At 38.3% G+C, this 27369-nt stretch overlaps 1 protein-coding gene across 1 annotated transcript; it reads left to right on the top strand.

Annotated features, from left to right (window-relative positions):
- The first annotated feature begins 1654 nt into the window (after nucleotides 1-1654).
- LOC124629964 lies at nucleotides 1655-26641 on the top strand. Its single transcript, XM_047163647.1, has 14 exons — nucleotides 1655-2227; nucleotides 7816-8091; nucleotides 8430-8577; nucleotides 10930-11102; nucleotides 14840-14934; nucleotides 15826-16018; nucleotides 16490-16697; nucleotides 17085-17225; nucleotides 17710-17897; nucleotides 18733-18830; nucleotides 19215-19355; nucleotides 19939-20263; nucleotides 25820-25946; nucleotides 26265-26641. Exons 1-14 carry the CDS (start codon nucleotides 2176-2178, stop codon nucleotides 26395-26397), a joined length of 2298 nt encoding a protein of 765 aa, XP_047019603.1. The 5' UTR covers nucleotides 1655-2175; the 3' UTR covers nucleotides 26398-26641.
- The last annotated feature ends 728 nt before the right edge of the window (nucleotides 26642-27369 follow it).

Here is a 27369-nt window from a genome sequence, read left to right as displayed (position 1 = left end):
TTAACTTGGCACAAAAAGATATAACTTAGATAAAGATGACATAGCAATCATGTCTTTGCTACAAAAAATACAATTACATGTGTGAGATGGTTCCAAAGTTACCAAGAAAAATAAGTCAGCTTCCTTGCCTTGGGGAAAAGTCAGTTGTTCATTCGTTTTTTTTTTAATTTGTCATTTCTCCTGGCTCAATCTCAGTCTAATATAACTTAACCTAATATAATTTTGAATAAATTCAGCTGGCATAGTCTCTAAAAATCAACCGACTTATTTTTGTCATATATTGCTGAAAGTATAATCTGACGAAGATTGACCAATTTAAAGACTATTTTTTACAAGTTTAGGAGGTTACCACTACTAATTCGAACCGCTGGCGTCCACAAGATCCATGAAAAATCCACATAGGCAGCCTACCAGTCATCTCTCAAGAGGAAATCGCATGGAAATCTGTTGCTGGCCCACGGTCTATTAATTAAGGTGCGTTTCAGTTCATCCTTAGATACTAATTTTTTTGTGATACATACAACGATTTTGAGTGATAGTGACGTAAGTTGTTTGAGTAATGGTTAAAAATATTTTTTTGTTCCTAATCCCTCAGACTTAGCCTAGATGATGTATTTGGTATTACCTAGAAGACTCCCTGTGTCGTAGGTACACATGACTCGCACGAAAAATAGGAAATAAACTATTATTTCCAGGACAGTTTTGACACATGTTAAAGTAAATCCGATAAACATGTAGGTACGGCTACTAGCATCACTTTTCACGTCACGTAATCGCAGCTCATTTTTAAACCATTAAGTATTTTTATGCCTGCAAAAATTGCATAGCGCATCAAGAAATATTACAAAGAGTTATTCAAAGAATGCAAACGATTGTTGATATAATCGTAGTCATTGAAAATTGTCTTGCAAGGGCTAGTGTATAGCAGGTACCTACATAATGGTGGTCGCTGCATTATGTGCACGTTGTATTTGGCGTATTATCAAGTTGCCTCGATACCGTGACTCGTCCAAACAACATTAACATAACAATAGAATGAATGCTACTGAATTAACATAAAAGATTGCCTTTCTAGGTCGGGATGCGACAGTCCCACTTGACTTTTTTAGCTTTTTGACGTTTTTCGTGTCACGCAGGTACCGAGTAGGAAATGTTCATGAATATCGTACAGAACTAATTAGTCAGTGACGTGAGGGCTTCTGCATCACGATTATAGATTTTGGATCCCATATGCAGGATGGATCCCATAGGCCACTATGTCGCAAGAGTCAAATTCCGGTGGTATCTATAATCATGAAGGCTTATGTCGGAGGATGTTTGGGAGGAGCTATGCAAACACTATCCAAGTATTAAGAAGTCATCCTTCGTCGAACGATTGTGAAATTTCCTTCAATTTACGAAAATTAGATATTGCACACGGAAATAGCATATATGTTAACCTCAGCATGTCGTTGGACCCAGCCCGTATAGACAGCCGTTACTAAACACGGCGTTCTGGGCGCCTAACGTCATTATTATCGTTTTCACTATCGTTTGAGGTTGACTCGTCACTCTATTGTAAATTGTAGTCTGTAAACCTATAATAATACTGGCAAGGTCGCGCCGACGACGGATACCTGGCAGTGGGGGCCGGCGCACATGACGCCTGTACTTCAAACAGTTTCAGTAACCGCGGTGTGACTGACGACCGCCTCCTGCGCTTGCACTTCTTGCGCATCAGCTCGCATAGCCGATCGATATCCCGATCTAATATTCCACTCTGAACATTATAAATTAAAACACCAAGTGCTGTGTCAAATACGAATCATAGCTTAATTTGGACCAAAAATTTCCAACAAAATACTTGTTCCGATCAAAAGGGGTGTAGTATATTTGTTCAGGTGTGCCCTGACTTGGTGTAGAGCGATCTGTATCTAATTGCACAATTGGTTCATCACCCTGGACGAAGCTGCTTCATACTCTAGTGCAGTGGTGGACTCGTCTTGGTCACTCGCGGCTGCGTACATAATATTACCAGTTCGAACGTAACGTCTAACAATGCTTATCAGCAACATTGTATGTCGGTGAAGTTTCCTATAGCGTCGTGACGTTTTAACATTATTTAACAGTTGTGTACATCTTTATGATAGTTTTATGACTCATAAGTGTGGTTAAACGTGATCACAATCAAATATTATGAAGCCATATGGATTTATTATTGTCCTGGTGTCGCTCATGTTCTTCAATAGTAAGTGATTCATCATACAATATTTTATTTTTATTTTAGAATTTTAGCTAGAGCATAATACTATCATCCTCATCTTCGATATTTCCTATTTAGGTAGATATTGGCCTGTGTACTTTCCCGCTTATTTTCCTTGTCTTTAATAGTCATAGCTGGCGATTATGTATAAGACGACCTTAACTTTAGGTATACATTATGATGTAGTAGTGTGTCTATATAGTAAACTACATAAATGTACTTGATAAAAAACAATCCAGGAATTGTAGGGCATTGTTCAATTAATGGTTACACTATTACAAAGTTATTGGAATTTAATTGATTATATTTTCTGACTATCAGTCGAAGTCTACGAACCAAGTACTATGTTTAACAAGGGTTATCGGGTTGCAACGGGATTCAGGTCAGATCAGCAGTCGCTCCATGTAAAAAACAGTCTTGTTATGTCAGCCGCATCTGGTTATACTGGAAAGCCGACCTCAACATATGTAGTTAGGAAAATGTAAGGGAGATTTTACAACAAATAAAACAATTGAGATCTTATTTTTACAAACTATATTGTGTGACTTTTGAAAAGATTTTTTCAAAAGCGACCTACAAACTTAATTCGAAATCTTTGATATTCGAGCTAAACTGTGCTCCCAAGCAGTCAGTCTTCTGATAAAGCATTTTGGCTTCGTCATTCCTCATCGAGGACTCTTACACTAGGTGGAGTGTGTAGGCCTTCTTTGATGATCAACTGTCTTCTTATGAGTTCTAACTGTGTCTGGTGAAGTTACATTGACTTGACAGAGTTCATGCTATGCAGCATACATATTTCAGGAATTTAATTGGATGCACATTGACTGTACTGGCATTAGCTGCAGAATTAAAAGCTATAGTTTATACATTTTCAAGTTTTCAAATAAAAATTTAAATAAATTAACATAAGATGAAACATATTAAATACTTCCCGTCAAGAGAAAACGAATATGCTTTTAATTTAATAAAACCCATCAATTAACAAATCCTACTTTTTATTAGGCATATTTTCTTTCCCTATCTATAGATCTTATAGGTTCTCTCTTGTTTGCCTAGATCTTATATGATGGGAAAATAAAGTGTGGCCACGATATACTAGGATTTTTAATTGATGACTAATCTAGATAAATAAGATGGGTAAAAACAGTGGATTATAAATAGGTGGGTTACATACTATTGAATGTAGATACTTACTACACACATACAGTTAGCTAAAAAGTATAATCGTATGATTCGTCATCAATTGATTGGAAGAATTCTTCTGGTACACACAGTCTGTGCAAAGCGGAATGTTTGTTGACTACGGTAATTCGCCTCTTTCCGATTGGGCAGTGCACATGCACATATCTTGATTCTGCAGGCATCACGGACAGGAGTATTGCCAGCAAGGCCACTATGCACCAGCTTAATTTTCCTTGTCCATCGTTGTCTTTTCGTTGGACCATCTGAAAAAAAAAATCACAAAGAGAAATAAATAAATAAATGTTGTCATCATAATGTCTTGATTTTAATTCTACTTAGGGTCCATTTTAGGGTCGCACCATCTTTCTTTTCCATACTTCTCATCTAAACTGATACAATAAAGAGAACAATTTTATTGTTCGTTTGTAAACTTAAAGCTCCAAAATCGATTTGAAAAGATCTTTCACTGTTGGTCAGCTACACTCTTTCCGAGTAGCATAGGCTACGTTTTATCCATGGGTATATTTATTTATGACATCCGTTATATTTTGTTAATTGAATGTCAATTTACTGTGTCGCACCAAAAAAGTAAAAGGTGCGTAAATGTAAATAAGCAACATGTCCCTTGAAATATACATAGTAAGTACTGATATTTTCTGTAGGCACTTTTAAATCAATGTGAGTTTTAACTCTTCATACGTAACTCTTTTACAATAATTTCTATAGTGAATACATTTTGAACTTTAGCCTGTCATACGCATAAACACATTATTGGATTGGTGCTCGTTGCAAATTACACAAAAAAGATATGACTTATGTAAAAAAAAGTTCATTAAGAAGTACAGTTATTATATATTATCAGTCAATGCAATTTTTTACTTGTTGTTATAATCTTGAAGTCATTTCAGGTATGCAGGCCGTCTTTATTATAATATTGCATCATCACTGCCTGAACTATATTTATAGCTGGACTTGTTTACGCCGCCGCATTAAAGGGAAACAAAAAGCATTGTTTACGGAAACATTTTACTTAAGGTGTTGTCAATAAAATATGTTTTAGTTAACCATGGTATGTAAGAATTAGCTGCACTATATAATAATGCAAGTACATAATTATGTAGTTTAATAATTACTTTCACTACGTGCGTAATGTCCGGTTTTAGATGAAAAAACCCGGCCAAGTGCGAGTCGCCACGAAGGGTTCTGTACCAATATTTATGAATTTTTTGTTGTATGGGAGCCCCCAAAACAATAAATAATTCTAGTTTTCAGTATTTGTTGTTATAGCAGCAACAAAAACACATCATCTGTGAAAATTTCAGCTCTCTAACTATCACGGTTCATGAGATACATCCTGGTGACAGACGGACGGACGGACGGACAGCGGAGCGAAAACAATAGGGTCCCGTTTTACCATTTGGATACGGAACCCTAAAAATCACTGATTTTAAAAACGAACTAGTAGTTACTGAGATTAGCGCTTTTTTGATCTTTATATATAATTAACACAATTTATTCCAGTCATTAAAACGTTTTGGCCCATACATAACACCAATCAAATCAAGGTTTCTTTTTTTGCAAAGCATTTTATTTTGACCTATTTTATCTACACATAGGCAGGACCTACGTACTTAAAATCAGTTTCTGAGGACCTCTACTCTCGAGAAACGCGTTCACAAGGGCCCCGTTTGAATATATGTTAACAGCCATAGTGATTAAATAAATATTATACATAATCAGTGGTCATTGTATACAATACCCAAATTGACTTGACGATGTGATAAATTAATCACTTTATCTGGATATTATTCATATTAGCTAGTCAATGTTAGCCATAGTAATAAATATGGTATAACCAACTAACTACTGCCTAATTTTTAGAAACTGTTTAAGTTATTGTCAATTTTATGATAAATCATCAATTGATTCCTCCCTCCTCCCCGCTGTGGGTTAGCAGCGTGAAGGAGTGTCAGACTGTTAGTGGCTTAAACCCACTGGGGTTCGCTGAATCTCTTCGAGGAGCGCGTGGAACAACGTGCGCTGCCGAAACGGGCCCGTGTCTTCTAAGAGACGGAAGGACGATGAGCCACCCGAAACTCACCGCCCACAGACCCACGCCTACGGTGGCCGGAAGACGTCTCGCGACACCCGGCGCCCTGGTCTTCCACCTCCATGGCAGCAGCTGGGATGAGAAGTGTGAACTTCTCTGGCGTCTGCATGAGACCACGGCATCCCATTACCTCTCACCCCGGACCATGGCTAGAACCAGGGCCGGGCACGAGAGGTCGCCGCTGCCTATTGCCTCTACGAGGACACGGCGGTTCCCTTCCTAGGCAGGGCACACCTGGACTGTGTGGCTCACCGTGTCCTCTGGGCCGTCCGTAAAGTGGCCCGAGCCACACCTCAAAGAGGGGACTTTTCGCTACTATTATGCAGTGCCCTGCATTGGGCTAACTACCTTTTTTTGAATTATATTAAGGTCAGCTACTAGACACTTTAGTTAGTTAACATGAAATAATAATCTTCACCGACTTGTTTTATTACATTATCCAAGTCTATGGAGATATTATATAAAATTGCTTGTTATTGTGATGAATTCTGTGTCAATTATCACTTTATCCAAATTGAGTAGATATTTATAATATCTACTAGATATTATAAATAATAGCTAGATAATATATAAATTATACAGACTTATTACTTTGGCTGTAACATAAATATACATATTACTATTCAGTTAAGCTCTAAAGTAAAGTATCGTCAATCGATGATGAGTTAAAGAAGATGATTTATTTACTTTATATTCATACTAACTGGAATAAGTTTATTAACTACTTATAGTGAAAATAGAGCATGTCTCGATCATGCTTTAAGAAGCGGTTCAAATAAATAAAATGTAGGTGTATCAAACATTGATAATGATGCATAAAAAACAACTACTGTGTGGTACCTAAGCTAATTTGTTTCACAGTTTAAGTCAGTAATTCATTAATATTTATCAGATATTTAATGGATCACTCATATATGCGAGGTTGGTCCACGATTTTTAAGTTTATCAATATAAAATAAAACGGTCCACTAGAGGATCGGGGTCCCCAGGAACTAAACCCCACTAACTAACTAACTCGTAATACAAATGTTATTGGTACCTAAGGTTGTCGGTTTTGCAACCGAAAGCCTAGTTAAAAATAGCCTATAGTCGTTGGCTAAGCATTTATGCCTTTAAAAAGTTAAACTTGTTGTTATTTACGGTCGCTTTATTCCTAAATATGAATTATTTTAATTAATTCATTTTACTTCGATTTTTTTGCCATTTCCATAATCTGTTTGTATTTGCGATGCTTTTACCGGTTTAAATAAAAAAGAAGACTAATGAATGAATATAAAGACTAACCTTGCAACTGATATATCCGATTTTAAATTAAGAGAATTTCACACGTAGGTTCTCTTGGGTGAGGAACAAAAGCTGTACTGTCGGACTAGTTGACTTGACGCTTTATAGTTTGGGCGGCAAATATAACTCCTTATATATCTATGCATTTAGTGACGCTACCGCTCAATGTTTTGGAACTTGAGTGAGTATACCACTGACTCCATTGATGGTTCGATCGATCATGACGTAATCGTTAGTTAAGCGTCTGAAAAGTGTAAGTTTGTGAGAAGGTCGTGACAACTTAGGAAAATTATTAGATGTGTATGATCGATTTCTTTACTTTTTCATTCAATAGACACACTATTATGTACGTACGTGGCTATAGCGCTTTGGTCGCGACTTCTTTCACTTCTATTTCTACTTTTCGAACGTTGACTTTCATGCGCATTTCATGGTCTTCACTTAATAGTTTTTATTACTCTAGGAAATCCTGTGAATAGGAAGTATTTCAATTTAAAGTTCTACGTTAATTTGGTTTGGAGGGTGGCTGTCAGCCATAAAGGAGCCAGAAAGTCTGACAACCGGTCTTACTCAAGGGGTATCGAGTTGGTCGGCTAATTTGATTGAGGAGGTCAGATAGGCAGTCGCTCCGAGTAAAATACTGGTGCTCAGCTGCAACTGGTTAGACATTAAGCCGACCCTAAAATTGGTTTATCTTTAGCTAGCCCTTTTACATCTCATCATCTGCTTTTCTCATCAAAAGCATCATCTTTCTTTTTGTACTTCGAAGATTTGAAAGATTTAGAGGATTTTTTAATAGTTTTCCATTGTTTTTCTTAGATGTTTTCATTACTTATACCTATAATGTAAATTCTATAACTTAATCTTACTTGATGAAAATAAAGGGAGCAGTTAGTTGATCGAGGTTCAAGGACATACGCAACCGTATGTAGGCGTAGCTTCCTAAGCAAAAGCTTCGTTTACTTGTTTACTAACAAATATTTTTGTTTCTCGTTAGCATCCAGAGCACAATGTGGGGTTGATCAAACGGTAACATTCATCCGGTGGGCGGGGGTGGCTCCGGAGAGCGCTACTCCAGTATTTGTGTACTCGGCGAGTGGTGACGAAGAGTCACTAGCAGGTGCCTGCCTAGCAAGATGTCGTGAATTGCAGGACTGTGGGGCTGTCATTGTTGCCTATGATAGGGGCAACTGCCAGGGCGTAGCAGGTGAATCCTCAGCAAGACTTAAGACGGACAATGATGTCGCAATGTTCAAGAAAGTTTGCTTGTCACGTAAGTTACAGTTTTACTTGCCACTGAAACAGCCTATAATTTGACTTGTCAACATTCTAATTGTTGCAGTTAGTTATTGTTTTTTCATGTACTTATGTGGTTGAGAGAGAGATTAATTAGATGTTGACTCCTGATATTTATGTGTTGTGGTAAGATATGTCATAGACACGTAAACACGGCTTTTCCTCAACTTTTTTATACTCATTAATCCTCAAAGGCGGATGACTCATATTTTTTGGCTTTTTTGTGAAACAATTTTTTTTGAAAACTAGGCTATTTTATTTCGCGTAACATAACAGATAACGTGAACTTTGTTGTAATAGTACCTATTTTTATAGTGCCAGAAGACTGCAATGGACGTTGGTGGGCGCTGGAAAACACTCCTGGCTACCATATGAATTCCGAAGGGTCCAATCTAAGGGTCGTTTACAACACCACCATTTACGAGTGCTACGATGCTGTGTTCTTAAGGGATGAAACGTTTCGGTAAGATACCATATGTTCAATATTCATTAATATAAAACCAGAGGTTTTGTGCGATTTCTAACGTCATAGATAGACATAGATATATACGCATAACATTGCAGCCGGTGACTTTGTTCTTAGCGAAGCTAAATGCAGAGAATTTCCCTTGTCATACTGAATGAATGAATAGCGTTTTGTATTATTTGTACATAATAATGCCGAAAAATAGGTGCTTGCTTACATGAAAAGTGGGTTTTTCCCGGACACTTTTTCAAATCCCGCCCGGACGGGCTCCAAACTAGGACAAATCTGGGGAAACCCGGACGGATGGCAGCCCTAGTAACGGATGCCGCTGCCATAATTTAGTAATATGTAGTCTGCCCAAAAACAATGTGCGTAACAGAATAACTTAAGTACTTCCTCTGACAACGACATCATTACCATAACACGTCACCAAACATATAATTACCTATGCGGTAAAAAATTCAAAGTCTGGATGAAGAATTGTCTAAATATAGAAAGCTTCTGGTCTGAGACTTAAAATTTACAAAATCATATTACTTAATAGCAAATTCCACATAAAACTGGATGCTGATTATTTGACATTTGAAGATTCGTAGTTTGTATTTACCCAGAGAGGAGATATGGACGAGTATTCCTGTGTAGCAGAAGGACGAGTTTTGAAAACTGGAAAACCCATACTTACGCATTATCATCATTCGGCTTTTATTATTTTTACTGTTGCCCATTTTAATATTGGAATCACATCCGCTGCAAGTCGTAGGCATTGTTGGTGTGTGTAAAATTAATAAGCATGCACGCACCATCTTTTAAATATCACTTATATATGTTGTTACCTTTATCAAACGTAAGTAAGTAGGCATCTAGTGTTTACTCATCTCTAGTCGAGTCATAATCATTGTTTAGAGTTAGAGGAAGGAGAGGAACTAACATAAAATACCTATATACTAATACATTTATATATGCACGTATATATCAACCTCTATTATAAGCAGTAGGTAAGAACAAATTCGTTTCAATCAAACTTTCGATTATAAGACAAAAACAGTTAAAAGTGAAGACGAATAACAATGTTTCTTTTTTGCCGTCTAGATCAATGCATCTGTAATATCCATACATATAACTGGTTTGCATATGGCTGCAATAAAAGCATTTATGAGCCATTGATCGGATTTTTTATAGGTTCGCACGTTTATTCTGTATTCATAATTAATTGCCTTCTAGGAATTCGTCCGGTAAACATTTTCGACTGTACTACTTAGGTACTAGCTTTATTCTCATTTTGAGGGAAGCGTCTGCAATATACATTTTGTATTTGTCCACGATCGGGCCCGAATCACTTTCATGATTGACTCTCACAACTTACCTACAACTTACATACAAGTGTACGTCGGCAATAAGCTTGTGTATTTGCTGTGGAATGTACACATAGGTACTTTACCTGTCATATTTTGGATGTCTGATCAATTTAAATATCATATTGATAACGCGACAGAATGGAATTTCAAGAATTCCAAAGGCTAATCATTTGCAGTTATTTTGGGTGTTACTTAGTTAGATTGGAATTTGTTTTCCCTGTACTGAAGATGACAACCAAAGCAGAAAATCGTCTGAGCGCAACATGATTCATGTGCTGACGTAGGCCGCATCTTTCATTGCGGGTCGTGTCTGAGTTTTTGTGCGTCGCCTCTGCACCGCTTTTCGCCTCCTATGACCTACCTTAATGTTTTTACGCTGCTTAATCAAGTACCTTTGACAACAATTTCTCTACTCAAATTAATTAATAGCTTACGCATTGTTCGTTAACATAATTACGTACATTATTCATTTAGAGAAGTAACAGACAACTTACATGCATAACAGCGGGTCTCAAAGTAAGCACATTCTGTATCTTGGTTACCCAGACACTACACAAAGTTAGTATGACTTGATTTGTTCCTCTAGCGCAAGAAAGATAACTAGAGTACTTACCTAATGGACATAATGCTCATAACAATGTCTCTAGTTGTCTCCTTATCCTGCCTCTGGGGTATGGACTCCCTCCTCGTCCCTTTCAGGGACATTTGTGAGGCTGGGAACCCACTTTATAAAATTCAAGTCCTTAATTGATATTTTAAGGTACAGGTGGTCGTCTGCCTTCTTTTTACGTCTGGTGCCTCTACCTACTGTGGACTGGGAAATCAAAGTCCTGACTCTGACCTTCCAGTCCCGTTCTGCAGTCAAGTGATCCTCAAATAGCGTCGTCGCTCTGATCGGTCGTTATGGAACAATATTTTATACAAAACATAGGTTACTAAGGATACCTATCATACTATCAGAATGTTTTATTAACATTCCTCGCATTCTTTACAGGTCTGCACAATGGGTCGTACCTCAGAGCGACTTCGATCCCGACCTGATGTATACTTCAGACTCCATGATTGGCAACTGTCTTTTGAACAGAGAGAATAGATTCACTGAGCCGGAGTCTTATCGAGTGTCCAACTACTACACCGTTTATATAGAAAACCAGTGCTTTCATGACTGTAAGTATAGTAACTCTCTATGTAGGTATTGGGATTTTAATAAGTTAGTTAAAAGAAGAAAAATCTTATTTAGAAAAGAAAACAAAACATTTTATCAGTAATTACACTCCACTAGAAAAAAATGACAATCAATTCACTTTAATATTACGATTTCTATGAAACATACATAATTGTAGCTATAAACCAGTTATTGATACAATTTCTGGAGGTCATTGGAAACGATAATGTTGAGATTCAATTCTGTGAACCGTGAACTTACGTTGGTATGTTATAATCATCTAAAACGAATTATATAAAAAATATCATTTTATGTAACATACAATACTAATAATAGGTGATGTAATGTTTCATATTATGAGCCATTTCCAAAAAGTTTGTATTTTATTAAGTAGCAAAGAATTTTGGTAAACAGGACAAATCGATAAAATACTTAATTATCGGTAAAAATGTTGTTTAGAGAACTATTGCTTAATTGCGATGATTTCAACTATAAAACTGATTTCATGTTTCTTCTTCAAAAGTCATAATATTCTTGCTCTACCTTTCAATTACATCAAATAATTAATAATAAGCATGCGATAGTCCGGTTTATGTCAGTAACGTGCTTAATCTTTTTGCAAAAGTTCATTTTCGGTACATATAGGTAATAATTCGGTTTCTATATTGTATTGTCATCTATCATCTAGTCGTATAATCTTGTAACTAGTAGCTCGTACTTACCTAAGTCACGTAGCACTTACCTGAAAACTGCCATTACAATATTTTTGCACGCCAATAGTACCTTCGCATTGGTTATCTACCTACTTATTACTTAACACTCGTTTCTATTATCATATTGCATTGTCCTGCATGTATAGGCGATGGATTCCGTAACTATGCGGGGCTTACCTATATTATTCATTAATATTTATAAGTTTCACTATGGTAATAGATTCCTTTTTCTACCAGTATCTGCAGGTATTTTTTCCAGGTATTCCCCCACAGCATTCCATAACATCGAGATATTCGCGTCCCATACACAAGGCATCGAAATATGTATCCGGGTTTAAGTTCCGACTACACTACATCAATTTGCTTTTGCATGACCAACCTAAGACTGGCCATATTTTGAATGTTCGAAGAGTTTTCTTATGTGTTGGTACAAAAGTTAGTCTCTGTTGGTACCTATCTCATAAGCAATGGTAGGTAGGTACAGACTCGAGCACTTCCACATAGGTAACTCTAGTTTCCTATGCAACTCAGCTATACATTCTTTGAATGACTGACTAACCTTATGGTCAATTCTTTACTTTACGTTGAGCGCAATCAATTAAGGAAATGTTGCCGACTATAACGTGATGTTGAGTCATGTTTACGAAGTCTTTGTTTTTTGAACGAGTGCATTGCCTCCACCGCAGCTTCTCAAAAAATCTATTTATGAGATAATAATAGGTATCCTTTTGTTGTGACTCGTGAAACTGCCTTGAAGCGTGTCATGCTTTGCACTGCGATCAAGTTTGCATAATGGATTAACCCATCATAATTTGTCACTGGATAACCCAAACTGCAATAAATCTCCGTGTTCAATGCACGAGCAAATTTTAGTGTTACGTGAACGGAAGTAAAAGAACATAGGTAATGTAGCCCTGACGAGGGGCCCTTATAATTTCGCCTGGCCGAACTTGGGTTAAGAAACTGCTTAAAAAAAGAATAAACATGTTTTATCTCACGTTCACATTGTAGTCAAATAAAACGAATCTGATCCTCAACAATATATCTATACTATAATAATGAGGATACATTGGTCTGTAAGTTTGGTTGTTTGTAGCCTTAAGGCTCCTAAACTACTAAACGGATTGGAAACAATATTTCACTGTTGGTAGCTTTCCAATCGATTTCCGTAGGCTGTGTTTTACCGCGGGAAAACGGCTAGTGACGTAGCTGTGTAGGTAACATGAGGTATCTTCGTGTGCTAACTAGGGCATGCAATTCCGGTAAAATAAAAATTACCGGTAAAAATTCGGTAATCAAAATATTTTTACCGGTAAACCGGTAAAACGGTAATTTTTGTAATTTTTAAAATGTGATATTATAACAATAAGATTGGGTAGTCTAAAAGCAAAAAAATAAATAAAAATACAGGGTATAAGGTGGTAAACATTTTTTGTGACGTGGGCCGTAACAAAAAAACATGTTAGTACCATCCATACGCGATGTCGCCGACAATATGCAAGAGAAACGGCAATATGCGATGGTACGGACATGTAGAGAGGAGACAACCTGAATACATCGCCAATGTTATCTACTCAATCTCGATATACCCGGTCAAAGGCGCAGAGGCAGGCCGAAACTGTGGTGGTTGAGTGTCGTAATGAATGACATGAAAATCTGCGAACTCGAAGAGGAAGATGTCCTGGAAAGAACATCTGAATAAAATGGAAGAAGTAGATACGGAAAGCGGACCCCGTCACAAGACGGGATAAACGCTACGAATAACTGTGAAAAAAAATTTTTTTTCATTAAAGTAAATCGTAGGCATTTTATGGACCAGGGTCGCGGTAACTCTTTCGAACAATGTGTAAAGCTGCGTCTACGCTAGGAGAGCCGAGCACGAGCCGAACACAATTCGTCTATAAGTGTGGACCAACTTACAAGCCTCTAACGAGCGCGCTGCGAGCACTTCGTGCTCGGATGCGTTCCGCCTGTTGTCGGTTTTTGTCGAACACAAAGGGATTTGCTAACAGTGATCGTTGTAGGTTCGTTGTGCGTCCACACTTGACGCCGCGAACGATGAAACCGAGAATGGCTCCGCTTGTACTTCGCTCGTGCTCGGTTCGTCTAGACCCGCCTTTACAACACGCGAAGCCAACACGGGTCTGTTATCTATGCAGACGGAGGAACGATGAGCCACCCGAACTCACCGTCCACAGACCGACGCCTACGGTGGCCGGGTGTCGTCTCTCGACACTCAGCGCCCGTGGTGTCTGGTCCACTACAGCGGTTGGGATGAGAGGTGCGATCTCGCAGTCTCTCCGCCGTCTCCTTCTCGAGCATGACTGCTTCGCAGAAGAAGGCGACGGCTTCCCATTCACTCAGGACCATGGCCTGAACCACGACCGGACGCGAGAGGTCGCCGCTGCCTATTGCCTCGACGACGACACGGCGGTACCCTTCCCAGGCAGTGCACACCTAGACTGTGTGCTCCACCGTGTCCTCAGAGCTGTCCGCATGGTGGTGAAGTAAAAGCCCTTACTCAGCAAGATCATAGAGTAGGTAAAATAAGCATAAGCTACATTTTTACCTAATATGAGCTGACAGCTATGAGGAAAATCGGAATAACCGAATGAATAAAATTTGTTTAGATATTATAAAATAAGATGAGAATGAAGATTTGTATCTAACCTAGAGATAGTTAAGGGGACACAAGTTTACTTTCCTAAAAAACAGCAACTTAAACACACTTACAATATGTAATGTATGCAATATTACATTATTTTCAGGCTATATAACAAAGATTTGACGTTAAATGAACAATTGCTATATTTTATCACAAAACGTAAAAACCGGTAAATTACCGGTAACATATTATTTTTACCGGTAATTTAAAAATCGCGAAAATGGGCGGTTTTACCGGTAAAACCGAAACCGGTAAACCGGTATTGCATGCCCTAGTGCTAACCATGATGCATCTAACTGCAGTTTGCCGTCGCGTTTTTTGCCGCCCAAATGCAACACATAAATTCTTTTCTTATTTTCAGATCCAAAGAAGATAGATCGATGTTCTTATGAAGAGTACTACAACCAAACGCTGAGACATGTGGAATTTACTATCAAAAACTACACAAAAGACGAAGTAAGTAGGCTCTAGTGTAGGGCTCCATACTGAAGGGGTCGTAGCTAGGTCAGGATTATTAATAATAACGTGCAACTGTTGCCTTTTTGTGGTAGCAAATGTAAACGTTTGTTTTTGTTTTTTTTTTTTTTAAGAATCATATGAGCGCGAATCAAAATTGCACTGGGCATGATTTACGAATTTTAACTTACACTTAACATACTATTGCTACATACCTACAAAGGATCCTAATCGTACATTTAACTTAAAGTTTTTTATGTAGGTACGTTTGTTATCTGTTAGGTACCGTAAAGTATTTTCGTATGTTTATGAAATAGGCTGTAATAATAGAAAATGTAGTCATTGCTGGGATATGTAGATTTCAAGTGACTCACATTTTCTATGACTTAAAATAGCCAATTGGTTGATTTAACTTGGGTTCGGTTTACTATTGAGGTCAACAGTAGGTACTTATAGCGAATGTCGTGCGAATAATTACTTCGCTATAATAAAAACTATTAATCAGTACAAAGAATTTGTTTGATGGCCTTCTATTGAATTCACTTTGGTTGGTTGAGATACCGACTGTAGCTTTTTTACTGGAAGATCTTTTTTTCGAGGAAAATAAAGGATGTCTTCGTCATGCGATAAGTAATTTACCGGAATTGGATCTGCTAAGTGAATTATGATGACCTGAGACAAAATTCTTTACTAATCTATTGTCACAAAAATCTTTTATGGAAATCATCCACCACCCATCGTGATGTTACTAAGCATGTTAAGTGCATGCTAAGTAGGTACTTATGTTATAATTACATCTTAGTTGTTGCAAGAGTAGCTTCAGCGGGTCCCGGGTTCGTTCAGTCGTCGTATTAATATCTATTTTTCTACATGTTTTTGTTTAATCTTCAGTGTAAAACGTTATGCGAGCAAGCCGAAAGTTTCATCTGCCGTGGGTTCACGTGGATATCGGAGGAGTATGTGAATTCTGGCGGTGGGCGCGGGCTATGCGACCTGCATAGTGAAGACCTCATCACGACCGGTTCCTGGCTGCTCAGGAGGATCTCTGCTGCCACTTATTATAGGAGAGTCGTTTGTCTTAACAGTAAGTGTCAGATATTAGGTAATAGGTACGTACTCTTGTCTTTTGAATGATGTCATAAATATTTTTTGGACGCTTATTTGCCATAGATAGGTATTGGAGTTTAGGCATTGATTGCGGTTAATCTATGTAACCTAATATTTTTGTTTGTTTGGTTTGCTTCGAAATTACGGGTTCGATTTGAATAATTCTTCCAATGTTGATAATTAGCTACAACTATACTGTCCCCGTTGACATTGGTTATCATACCTACTTTATCCGCATACGAGAAGAAGTTTCCCGTGACGCGGGTGAAGCCATGAGAAACAGTTAGTTGAATCTACCTAAGTAAGAACTTTTAAATAAAACTACTTTTACGCATTTTTTCGCGGTTATATTAATAAAAGTAGTTTTATTTAAATGTCTCATATTCGCGTAAGTGTCATAAATAAATATACTTATGCACTTTTAAATGAAATTGCAATGCTTCTCCAGTCACAGTGGAATGCGAGGAAGATCAGATGCTAGTGACGTATTCTCCGCGCGGAATGTTCCGCGGGCGCGTTTACGTGCCGGGGCGCGGAGAGCAATGTGCCGCGCGGGGGACTGGCTCCACCGTGCGGTTGACGTTGCCTATGCACGGAGATTGTGACGTCAACTTTGCTTACGGCATCTCTAATGGACCTGACGGAGTTATCAATAGGTTTGATACATTTTTCTTATGATTAGTCAAAGTAGTTTTATTTTTAATTTGAAATAGGCCTATGAAAGCTCTTTCGAAACGTCAAATGGTTCCAAAGAGTCGGTCTTATGGAGAAGAACCGGCAAGAAACACAACTGGTACCTAATAAAGGTAGAAAATAAAAACCACCGTAATTTTTTTTTTAATCTACCATCATTTCTTACTTAAGTCTAAGTACCTATAAACAATATTTATTACCGTGTTATCAATTTCTACCCAGCGTCTTTATCTGCATTGTGCAAGATTCATTGCTATTTTATGCACATTTTTTTCCTTGTTCAACACATTCTTCATAGTATGAACCATACAATGGTTTCTCTTATTATTCTTGTGTGTTGTTTTCTATAGGACAATGGCGTACGTGATGGTGATGATACAAAACAACCCGATCATACAGACGGCCGGGGACCGCTGGGTGCGCGTGGGATGCTCGCCCGAAGCGAGAGACGCTAAACATGTCGATGCCACTGTCGCTGTCAGTGATATCGGGTAAATATAGGGGAGTTTATTTATTAGAATACTTATGTTGTTAGATAAATTGTAAATGAGTTTTGGAGTCAAAAGTAACTACCAGTAACCTAATAGAAAGAAAAGCCGTGTTTTATCTCTACATGGAAAAGAGTTATACTTTCCTTTTCTAACATCCAAATTAAAAAATACTTATCATGAAATCCTTCTTTTGAATAAATATATGGCAAAACCTAATGTAATTTGTATAGAGAGTTAGTTAATTCCTTTTTCCCACGCTGGAGTAAAGTTTGGAATGAAGTTATCATTGTTCTTTCTATCTAAGTTCTCCATATTCATGGTAAACTTTTGTTTGACACTGTTAATGAGTAAGAACAATGTTTCTGGCACTAAATACTTTTCCTTCTGATGATAACTTGTCGATAGAATGTTGTTTATAAACAAAAGCCGTGCTTTAAAGCTCACGATCATTTTCAAGGTCCTTACACCAGCCTTATCATTTCAGTGGGTTCAAAAAGCCGACACAATCAAGTGAGACCGAGTCCCCTAACCTGGTGTCGCCGGCAGCAGCGAGCGCGGTGTACGGCATCAGCACCACGCCCGTGTCCATGTACGTGGTGCGAGTGGTCGACGACAGCGGGGCTGGCGCAGTCTCGCTAGGCGAACCTCTCGAACTGAGGATTGAGACCCCTGGTAAGGATTTGGAATATTTCATTTGCAGTGGGTTTAAAAACCCGACACAATCAAGTGAGACCGAGTCCCCTACGCTGGTATCGCCTACGTGGTTCGAGTGGTCGACGACAGTGGCGCTGGTGCAGTCTCGCTTGGAGAACCTCTCGAACTGAGGATTGAGACCCCTGGTAAGGAATTTGGAATATTAGATTTCCAGTGGGTATAAAAACCCAACACAATCAGGTAAGACAGGGTCCTCTACGCTGGTGTCTCCATGTACGTGGTGCGAGTGGTCGACGATAGCGGGGCTGGTGCAACCTCGCTGGGCGAACCTCTCGAATTGAGGATTGAGACCCCTGGTAAGGGATTTTGGAATATTATTTCATTTCCAGTGGGTACAAGGTCCCCTACGCTGGTGTCGCCTTCGTGGTGCGAGTGGTCGATGACTGCGAGGCTAGTGCGAGAATTTGGGACATTTATTTATTGAATATTTTGGATGACTTATTGGAAGTAAACAAGGAAAGGGATTACTAACCGCGTTGTTGGTAATTTTTCCGCATAAAACAATTCAAAGAAAATTGAAATTTATTACCGATCATGTCAAAACTGTATGTTTAATCGTATATTTATAGGATTTTTTTATTAATGTCAAAGTCTAGCAGTTGTTTTCAATGCAATAAATAAGACGACTACTACACAATGAATAAAAAAAAATACTTATCACGATTTACATAATGATGTTCTAGTAATTGATCAGTGTCATGCTTGAGCTACTCAACAAACAATACTATGATTTTTCACAGCAATTTCATGTCTCATTATAATGTTGTTTAACAGTGGTCTCGGTTGATTTCAGATGCCTCAGAGATTAAAGCGTATCATCTGGTTGCTTCTTCCAGACTTGGAGATAGTTCGGTATTGTTGCTGGATGGTAAAGGATGTCCTACTGGACAGGTTAGTGGGTAGTCTTACTGTCTGCTGACATTTCAGGGAGTAGTAGTGCTTAGGGCTTTTGTTTCACTAAATGCTAAAATGGCGTATTGCTTTATAGGTACTCTCACTATTTACTCCCCTACACTCACTATACACTCTCTAATCTTGTTTCTAATGTACTTTCTCTTATAATCCTTTACCTACCTTTTATACCTACCTTACCTTTTATATACTCTCAATACCTACTCGTGAATTTTTAGCCATATCGGATGGTTGTACCCACAACCTTTTTTAAGGACAGACTCCGACCCTAGTTTAGATGCAGTATCAGAATTGGGCTTCTGTTAGCACTACACCAGGTTGAAAAATATATGGGAACAATTGATGACAAAGTTCTCTAAACAGGTGGATTTCCCGCCATTCACTCGTACATCAGTGGGCGGCACACAGCGTCTATCGGCGCGGTTCAAGGCGTTCCGCTTCCCCACATCACACGTCGTCCGGTTCGCTGTCATGGTCCGGTTTTGTGACGACACCTGTATTCCGGTGAGTTTTGTTTTCGTTTATTACATTACTAGCTGATCACGCGAACTCCGTATCGATTAAACCTTCCCGGGAAAATCAGACTAACGAACAGCAATTAATTTTAATATACGAGATAACTCTGCCGGGGTGTAAGAGTGTTGGTTGCCAACAATCGTACTGCTCCAATTGCTAATCTTACCCAACAGCCATGATGCACTTTGGTTAAAAACAAAAGACGCTGGCGACCGACTGGTGGCGGTATAACTAGCACAAGCATCATGTCGGGTGTTAAATTAAGTGCTCAATGATGGGTAGCAGCATCTCCGAAGCTAAAGTATATCTCACAGTGCGTTCATCAACACGCATGCCCATAACGCTGTGAGCAAATCCCCCACCTTTTTTCTTGTTATTTAATGAGATAAAATTCAATTAAAGAGATAAGATTCAATTTAATCCTTCGAGTAATATGTCACTCGAAGCAAATTCACTCCTGCTAAAGAAATATGTCCTGATTTTTGCAAAGATTATCACTTAAGTATTTAGGATTGCCCTCAAATTGATTGCAATGTTTGGTCAAGGGTATTAACTTACATTTTTTGACCAGGTAAAATGCAAACCCAAAAGACCGACAGGGAACCGTAGCGCTCGACAAACAAACTCTACGTTCTACGAGTGGGGTGACGAGACGCCCGCGTCCGTCCGCGCGGAGGGGCCGGGCGACGGCGCGGAAGGTCCGGGCGACGGCGCGGAAGGTCCGGGCATCCGCGTGCAGGAGCGGATGAGGCCCGGCGTGGTGGCACTAGGCAGCAAAGCGGCTTGCGGCCAGCTTGCCGAAGACGCTGTCGAGCTAGAACTGGACTTACTCGTCGATTCTAAGGACATTCTGTCTACTGATACACTAGTTCGAGCTGATCACCGGTCTAATATACGTAAGTTGTATTACATTTTTATGTCACATTCAATTTTAGCCAGGCAGTTACATCAGGTGTTTTGATGTAACTAGTTCGCGTTCCCAGATGAAAACTGAACAGTAGCCATAGCCCTCCTCGATAAAAAAGCTACGACAGCTCTGAAATAATTTTAAATATATTTCCTAAGATATTCAAACAAACTCTTCAGATTTATAATAGAAGCGTAGATACGTCTTCCATCTATGTAATTTTTGTTATACAAATAGATCCTTACCAAACAAATCTTTCTTCTAACATATTTTTCGACATATGTATAAGTAACTCTACCTACTGAATGAGTAAATCGATGACTATTGATGATCACTAATGAATAATGTTACGCTCGTGCGCCCACATAATTAGACACTGCTGATTTTTAAGTGTCTTTGATTATAACACCCTCCGTAATCATGTTGCGCTCTATTTACTTTGAAATATAATTTATGGTTTGTTGTATTATCATTGTAAATATCATTACGACTCCTTAAATGGCCGGGTTCGTCCAAAAAGGGAGTAAATAAGAGAGTGCCTGTCTACCCAAGTACCATTCGGGGTTCTATATACGATGTCTAGTTCGGCCATTCAGAGAATGCGTTCCTGACACGTCGCGATTGAACTGACGACGTAACTACATTCATTGATTATTGATATAATAATGTTGTTTTAATGCTCCTCAATTGTTAAAACGGTAAACAACCAGCAAAAATATTTTTATCGTAACTGCAACGCCATTGCAAAGTTACGTCGTCAGTTCAATCGCGACGTGTCAGGAACGCATTCTCTGAATGGCCGAACTATAGTCGTTCACATGTACTCTACAAGCTGTGTATGTCAGCTGTATATGAGCTGTATAGCTTACTATAATGCTTTTATTGAACCAGTTTGGGCACAAATTAGACAGCCTTAAGTTCACTATGGCTGTACATTAGAAGTATAATAGCATTATATTAGCAGTTTAAGTAGTAACATCGGACTTAAGGCTGACTTACGGCACTATATGGAACGCAGTGTGAACCATACAACGTACATGAGTGTAATAAAGAGTAAAAGTACTCCAGTAAGCTACCTTAAATTCACTTGCGTCCTAAATTATTTCCACATTTTAATATATTAGTTTGACAATTGTACGGAGTGCACGGATTCGGCACAAACTAACTCCGGCGGATTATTATTATAATATATCCCCCGGTAGTACCTGTTTTATATACTACTAGCTTCTGCCCGCGACTTCGTACGCGGATCCTGTCCCTTATGCCAGCGACTACGGGGTCAGCAAAATCAAAGATCTGAATAGTCTGATATTGAATTTTAAGGGCCCGTTGACTTGAAAACAACGGAATACGCATAACCATTAGAAACGTTCCATGTATTTAATTTTTGTACTTACTTTAACGGGAAAAGCACAGCAGACTAAACAAAACGCTGAGAACTGAACCGCAATAGACGTGACCATAGGGATAAAAGTAGTGATTCTAATTAGTCCGCGTAAAAAAACATTAAATAGATGACAAAGTCGTGGTGGTTTAGTGGGTAGAGAACCAATCTCTCAAGTATGAGCGTGCGTCTTTGATTCCAGGTCTGCCAAGTGCCTGCCAATGCAACTTTTCTAAGTTCGTATGTACTTTCTACGTATATTTTGGATGCCAATGACCGTTATTTGGAGGGGATGTTAAACTGTAGGTTCCGACTGTCATTGAACATTCTTGGCAGTCGTTATGGGTAGTCAGAAGCCAGTAAGTCTTACCAAGGGGTGTTGGGTTGAGCGGGTAACCGGTTTGTGGAGGTCAGATAGGCAGTCGCTCCTTGTAAACACTGGTACTCAGTTGCATCGTGACTGGAAGTCGACCCTAACATAATTGGGACAAAGGCTCTTGAGATAATAACGACAATAATAATGAGATATAGGCACCGCAGGACATCTGAGGCTGATGACGGGGAGTAGCGACCCCGCGGGGCTATATATACTGAGTTCTCCAGGGAGAGTATACTGTCCCTCATCTCCGGCCGGTCGGAGTGAACTATGACGGGGGTAGGTCTCACGCCTCTGGCTTGGCTTAGCCGTCCAGAGTGGAGTCGCTAGAGCAGGATTAGTAGCCCTGCTCGGAGGGTAGGTGCCTCATGGTAAGCACAGGGAGCGCGTAGTCTGCGTTTAAAGTCCGCCGAGGTATCCTCACCCTTCAGCCGCTCATGTCCCTGTTGCCCTCTTGTTGCTATTCAGTGACTGGTTCCCGGGGGCCCAGTAAGTGAGGTGGCGAGTCTCCACCTGCCATTTTTACATGTACCTAATACATTGTCATCCACTAACATCCCATCACAATAGCCCAAGTAGTTTTCCTCCATAGTTAGCAATAGTTTAGCACAGAACCGGGGATTGTCTTTTTTTTTAACGACGTCCACCGGGGATTATCCTTGGGTTCATTTTTATAGTGTTTAAAGGGATAATCGTCGGTTTTGTCATTTGTGTCACCATTTCATTAAAGTTGTCTCAAAAGGGCTTCAGCGTGTTGGCTTCGGCCCCACGTTTGCCTCCCAAAAATTCGGAACTCTGTAGTCCCGAGGTCTGGAAGAGACATACAAAATAATAATGAGATATAATAATGTTGTTGTATCTTCGTTATTATTTGTTTGTGAGAGAGAGAAAAAAAATACGTGTCCATTATCTTAGGGTTATCTTAAAGACGGACTAATTACTTTTTTTGATTCACCATACCTATTTCATAACATTAATTTCTATACATTTCAAGTGTAGTATTGCTCTTGAAGTTCCACATCAGGTGTTCCAGATCTTCGATGTTTATATGTACGTCAATAGAGAGTGCTTATCAGATTGAACCACTTTTGCTAAAACGTCATATCTTCATATGCTATAGTCTAGCTGGGCTCCTGGAGTTCCACATCAGGTGTTTTAGAGAGTGCTTATCAGATTGAACAACTTTTGCTAAAACGTCATACCTCTATATGCTATAGTCTAGCTGGGCCCCTGGAGTTCCACATCAAGTGTTTTAGATCTTCAATTTATATAAGTCAATAGAAAGTGCTTATCAAATTGAACAACTTTTGCTAAAACGTCATACCTGTATATGGTACAGAGAAGCTGGGCTCTTGGGGTTCCACATCAGGTGTTCCAGATCTTAAAATTTATTATCTCAACTGAAAATGCTCATCACATGAAACAATTTTTACCATGGCACCATTTTTTGTATCTCTTATAGTTTTGTTGGTCTGTTGGTGTTCTGCATCAGGTCTTCAAGTTTCGAAGATAAATTATAGCCTATATGTTGACCAGGCTTAATACTGATACAACAAAGAAAAAATCATTGAAATCCGTTCAGTAGTTCAGAAGATTAGCGTGTACAAACAAACAGACATACAGACATATAGACATACAGACAGAATTTTTTTTTTGGATTTGTGCTCCATTACTGTTTCTAAACCCCACCCAATTATTATTTTTTTAATATATTCAATGTACAGACACAGTTTTTTTACAGATTTATTATATGTATAGATTTATTATATGTATAGATATCATGTTAATGCCATGGGAATGCAACTTTATCGTGAAATGTATACATATTGACAACTAAAATTTTCACGCGCCTCTGTAAAAACGCTTTATTCATTTTTAACCGACTTCCCAAAAAGGAGGAGGTTATCAATTCGGCCGGTATATATACTATATATTTTTTTTTTTCTATGTATGTACATCGATTACTCCGAGGTTTATGGACCGATTTACGTGATTCTTTTTTTGTTCGACTCGTAATAGCTGCCAGTTGGTCCCATAGTCATCAGGTCAGGATCTGATGATGGAAACCCTGAGAAATCGAGGGCAACCTTCGAAAGTTGTAGGCATACATAGGGTAAAAACTTGATACTCAGGTGTACGCCTAAAAGCACTATTCAACAGTGAAGATTTGGAGCTGATCTGATGATGGAAACCAGAGAGGGTCGAGGGAACTCGACAACTGAATATGTAAACTACCTCGTGTTTGGGCTTAAATTATTTGTATTGACAAGACCTTTGCAACAGTGAAGGTTTGAAGCTGACCTGATGATGGAGACCAGAGAAAGTCGAGGGAACTCGACAACTGAATATGTAAAATACCTCGTATTTGGACTTATATTCTTTGTATTGATGAGAACTTCCCACTTGTATGGATAGTGACAACTATACGTATCACTGAAAAGCTTTAAATAAAAAACTTTTTTACAAAAAAATTAAACCGACTTCCCAAAACACTAAAAAGCAAAAAAAAACTATTTTTAGGTGCATCGGCCTAGAAGTCGGTGGCAAAATTAACTTAGTAACATCCATTAGACACCGAATTCTAGGCCGATGCACCTAAAAATAGTTTTTTTTTGCTTTTTAGTGTTTTGGGAAGTCGGTTTAATTTTTTTGTAAAAAAGTTTTTTTGAAATATTTAAAACTGGCTGCGAGGAAAATTTACATTTTCAGTTTTTTAAATTTTATTGGCATTATAATTATACTACGGTAATTAATTTTAACATGAAACCAAAACTCATTCGCTCTATCTGCGTATTTTGTGATAAATGTGCATTAATCTTGTAGATTTATTTGGTAAGTATTTTAGGTTACGTAGAACAAAATGGTGGAAATGAAATACGGCTATGTGAACTGTTATATAGCCCTTCTAACAGCCTACAGTCCACATGTGAATCATTTAAACACTTCTGTACAGATAGTAAAAAAAAAGGTTATTTTAAGTATCACAAACAGGTCCTAACACAGCTACTGGCTGTATAACAGTCTAAGACAAGTAAACATAACAGCCTTTGACTTTATAAATGACCAGAAGTGTTCTATTAAAATGCTAGCTCTCGATATTGTGCCTAATTTGGAAAGAATTGTTTTATTTATTTTATTTTTTTTGTATTGTTTGAGCAATTTTGTGTTTAGAATTGTACCTACAGTAAACAAAGCACGCCGTAAGGCAAAATGTATCGGGACTGTTGTAAAATATTATTTCCAGCTAATTTGTATACCTACATTTGGCAAATAAATGATTCTTATTCTTCTTATTCTAACATCGAACAAGTAGGCCGTTAAACAGCGGTTGCTGTATCTCTACCCTCTTAGTCAGAAAGCTGACTAAAGGATAGTTGTTAGAGTATTATAACACCCATAACCGTATAAAAGTATTACTCTACACTCCTGTAAGTCCCTTAGACAGGTATAGATGTAATTAATTGCGATAATGCAGCTAATACATCACGAGTGAACTGTAGTAATGCTTTAAGTTCACCTAGGAACTAAATGTGTACTCTTAAATGGAACAAAATGCTACTTGGGTAAGGTTGTACATATTAATGGGAGTAAAGTAGCATAGGGGAAGTACATAGGGTATCCGCCACTGGTTTGAACTACGGCATCGATAAAGTATCGCTTAGTTATCCGATAGATAGTTAATGCCATCTGCTAGATAAAAGCTGTTTATAGATAATTTCTGTCAAATATTACTATCAAGCCTTGTGAAACCAAAAGTTATAGTTTATGTATTTCTTTATCAACAGCTGAGGAGAGCAATCTTGCCGATGGTTCCTTGATATGCGTTCACGAGCTGCTTCTAGTGTCGTTGGCGCTGGCCTGGCTCGCCGTGCAAATAATATTACTGCTGGGATGCTGTGTACTTGTTAAAAGGTAAAAAATTATCAACAAATGTATTATATTATACTAGCTTCCGCACGCGGCTTCGCCCGCATGGTGTGTTGATAAAAAGTATGTTCATTCACCCAGATTATGTGTACAAATGTTTCATGATGATCGGTAAAGTAGTTGTTGCGTGAAAACGTAGCAAAGAAACGAACTTCTAATATTAAAGTAGGATAAGTACGATGTGACAAAAAGGTACACAGGCTATGATAGTCAAATAATAATTGGTCTCAATTTATAAAAGCAACAATATCACCCTTGTAAACATGGCCCTAAAATGATTAAGAAAAATTTTTGCTTCCTCAGGTATCGAAACTTGGCAGAAATGAATATGCAGAAAGAATACACGTCATTCGATAACGTGGGTTTTGAAACTGTATCGTCACACCGGCGCGTCCACTGGCCGGATCAAAACATCGATATAATACATACCACTTAGTGGCAACACTAGTCTACCTATATGTCAAGTTTATGCACAGCACAGAGTCGAAAATATTCCTAAGCTAGAGCACGTTCTAACTTCAATATGTGTAAGTTTTAACCAGTGTCTCGGCTTTATCGTGACATTGGACATTTCTAATCGATGGTAATTTCACATGTAGTTAAAAAACGTACAGACGCTAGCACATCGAGCTACTTCGATCTGTCAAACTTCTTTAATTGATTTTCAACTGTATCTCTACTATAGTTCGGCCATTCAGAGAATGCGTTCCTGACACGTCGCGATTGAACTGACGACGTAACTTTGCAATGGCGTTGCAGTTACGATAAAAATATTTTTGCTGGTTGTTTACCGTTTTAACAATTGAGGAGCATTAAAACAACATTATTATATCAATAATCAATGAATGTAGTTACGTCGTCAGTTCAATCGCGACGTGTCAGGAACGCATTCTCTGAATGGCCGAACTATAAAGTATAAGGATCGATGTTGCTTGGAAAAAAATGCCAGATTGGAGTAGCTTATACCCTTTTTTGACTTATTAATAAGAAGACCATAGACTGATTTATACAGAAATCTATGTATGATTCTTAATTTGAATATTATAGAGAACGACTTCTATGGTATAAATAGCTTACCTTTACCTTTCTTGTAAAGGGTGCAAAAAGGTCATAGCAATAATTTATAGTTTTTCTATTATTGTAGACGTCGGTCTACTTTTTTGTTAAATTGTGTGTTAATTTGGATGTAAATAGCTTTAATTGTAGTTTGTACCAAACAGTATGCCAATGTTTAGTAGAGGTGTAAATATATTATTATTTTTTGAATCTCGGTTTTTATTTCAAGGCCTATGTCGATGATTTTGTTTAACGTCGTCACGTACAACCTTTGTTCTGCATGGCTTTAAAATTACACCTATGGAAATGTATTTATAGATGTAGGAAGGGGTTTTTGAAAGACTAATAATTA

The sequence above is a fragment of the Helicoverpa zea genome, chromosome 4 (assembly GCF_022581195.2).
Source record: "Helicoverpa zea isolate HzStark_Cry1AcR chromosome 4, ilHelZeax1.1, whole genome shotgun sequence".
NCBI classification, from domain to species: domain Eukaryota; kingdom Metazoa; phylum Arthropoda; class Insecta; order Lepidoptera; family Noctuidae; genus Helicoverpa; species Helicoverpa zea.
Note: the sequence above shows the minus strand (reverse complement) of the source record. Positions and strands in the feature narration are given on the sequence as shown.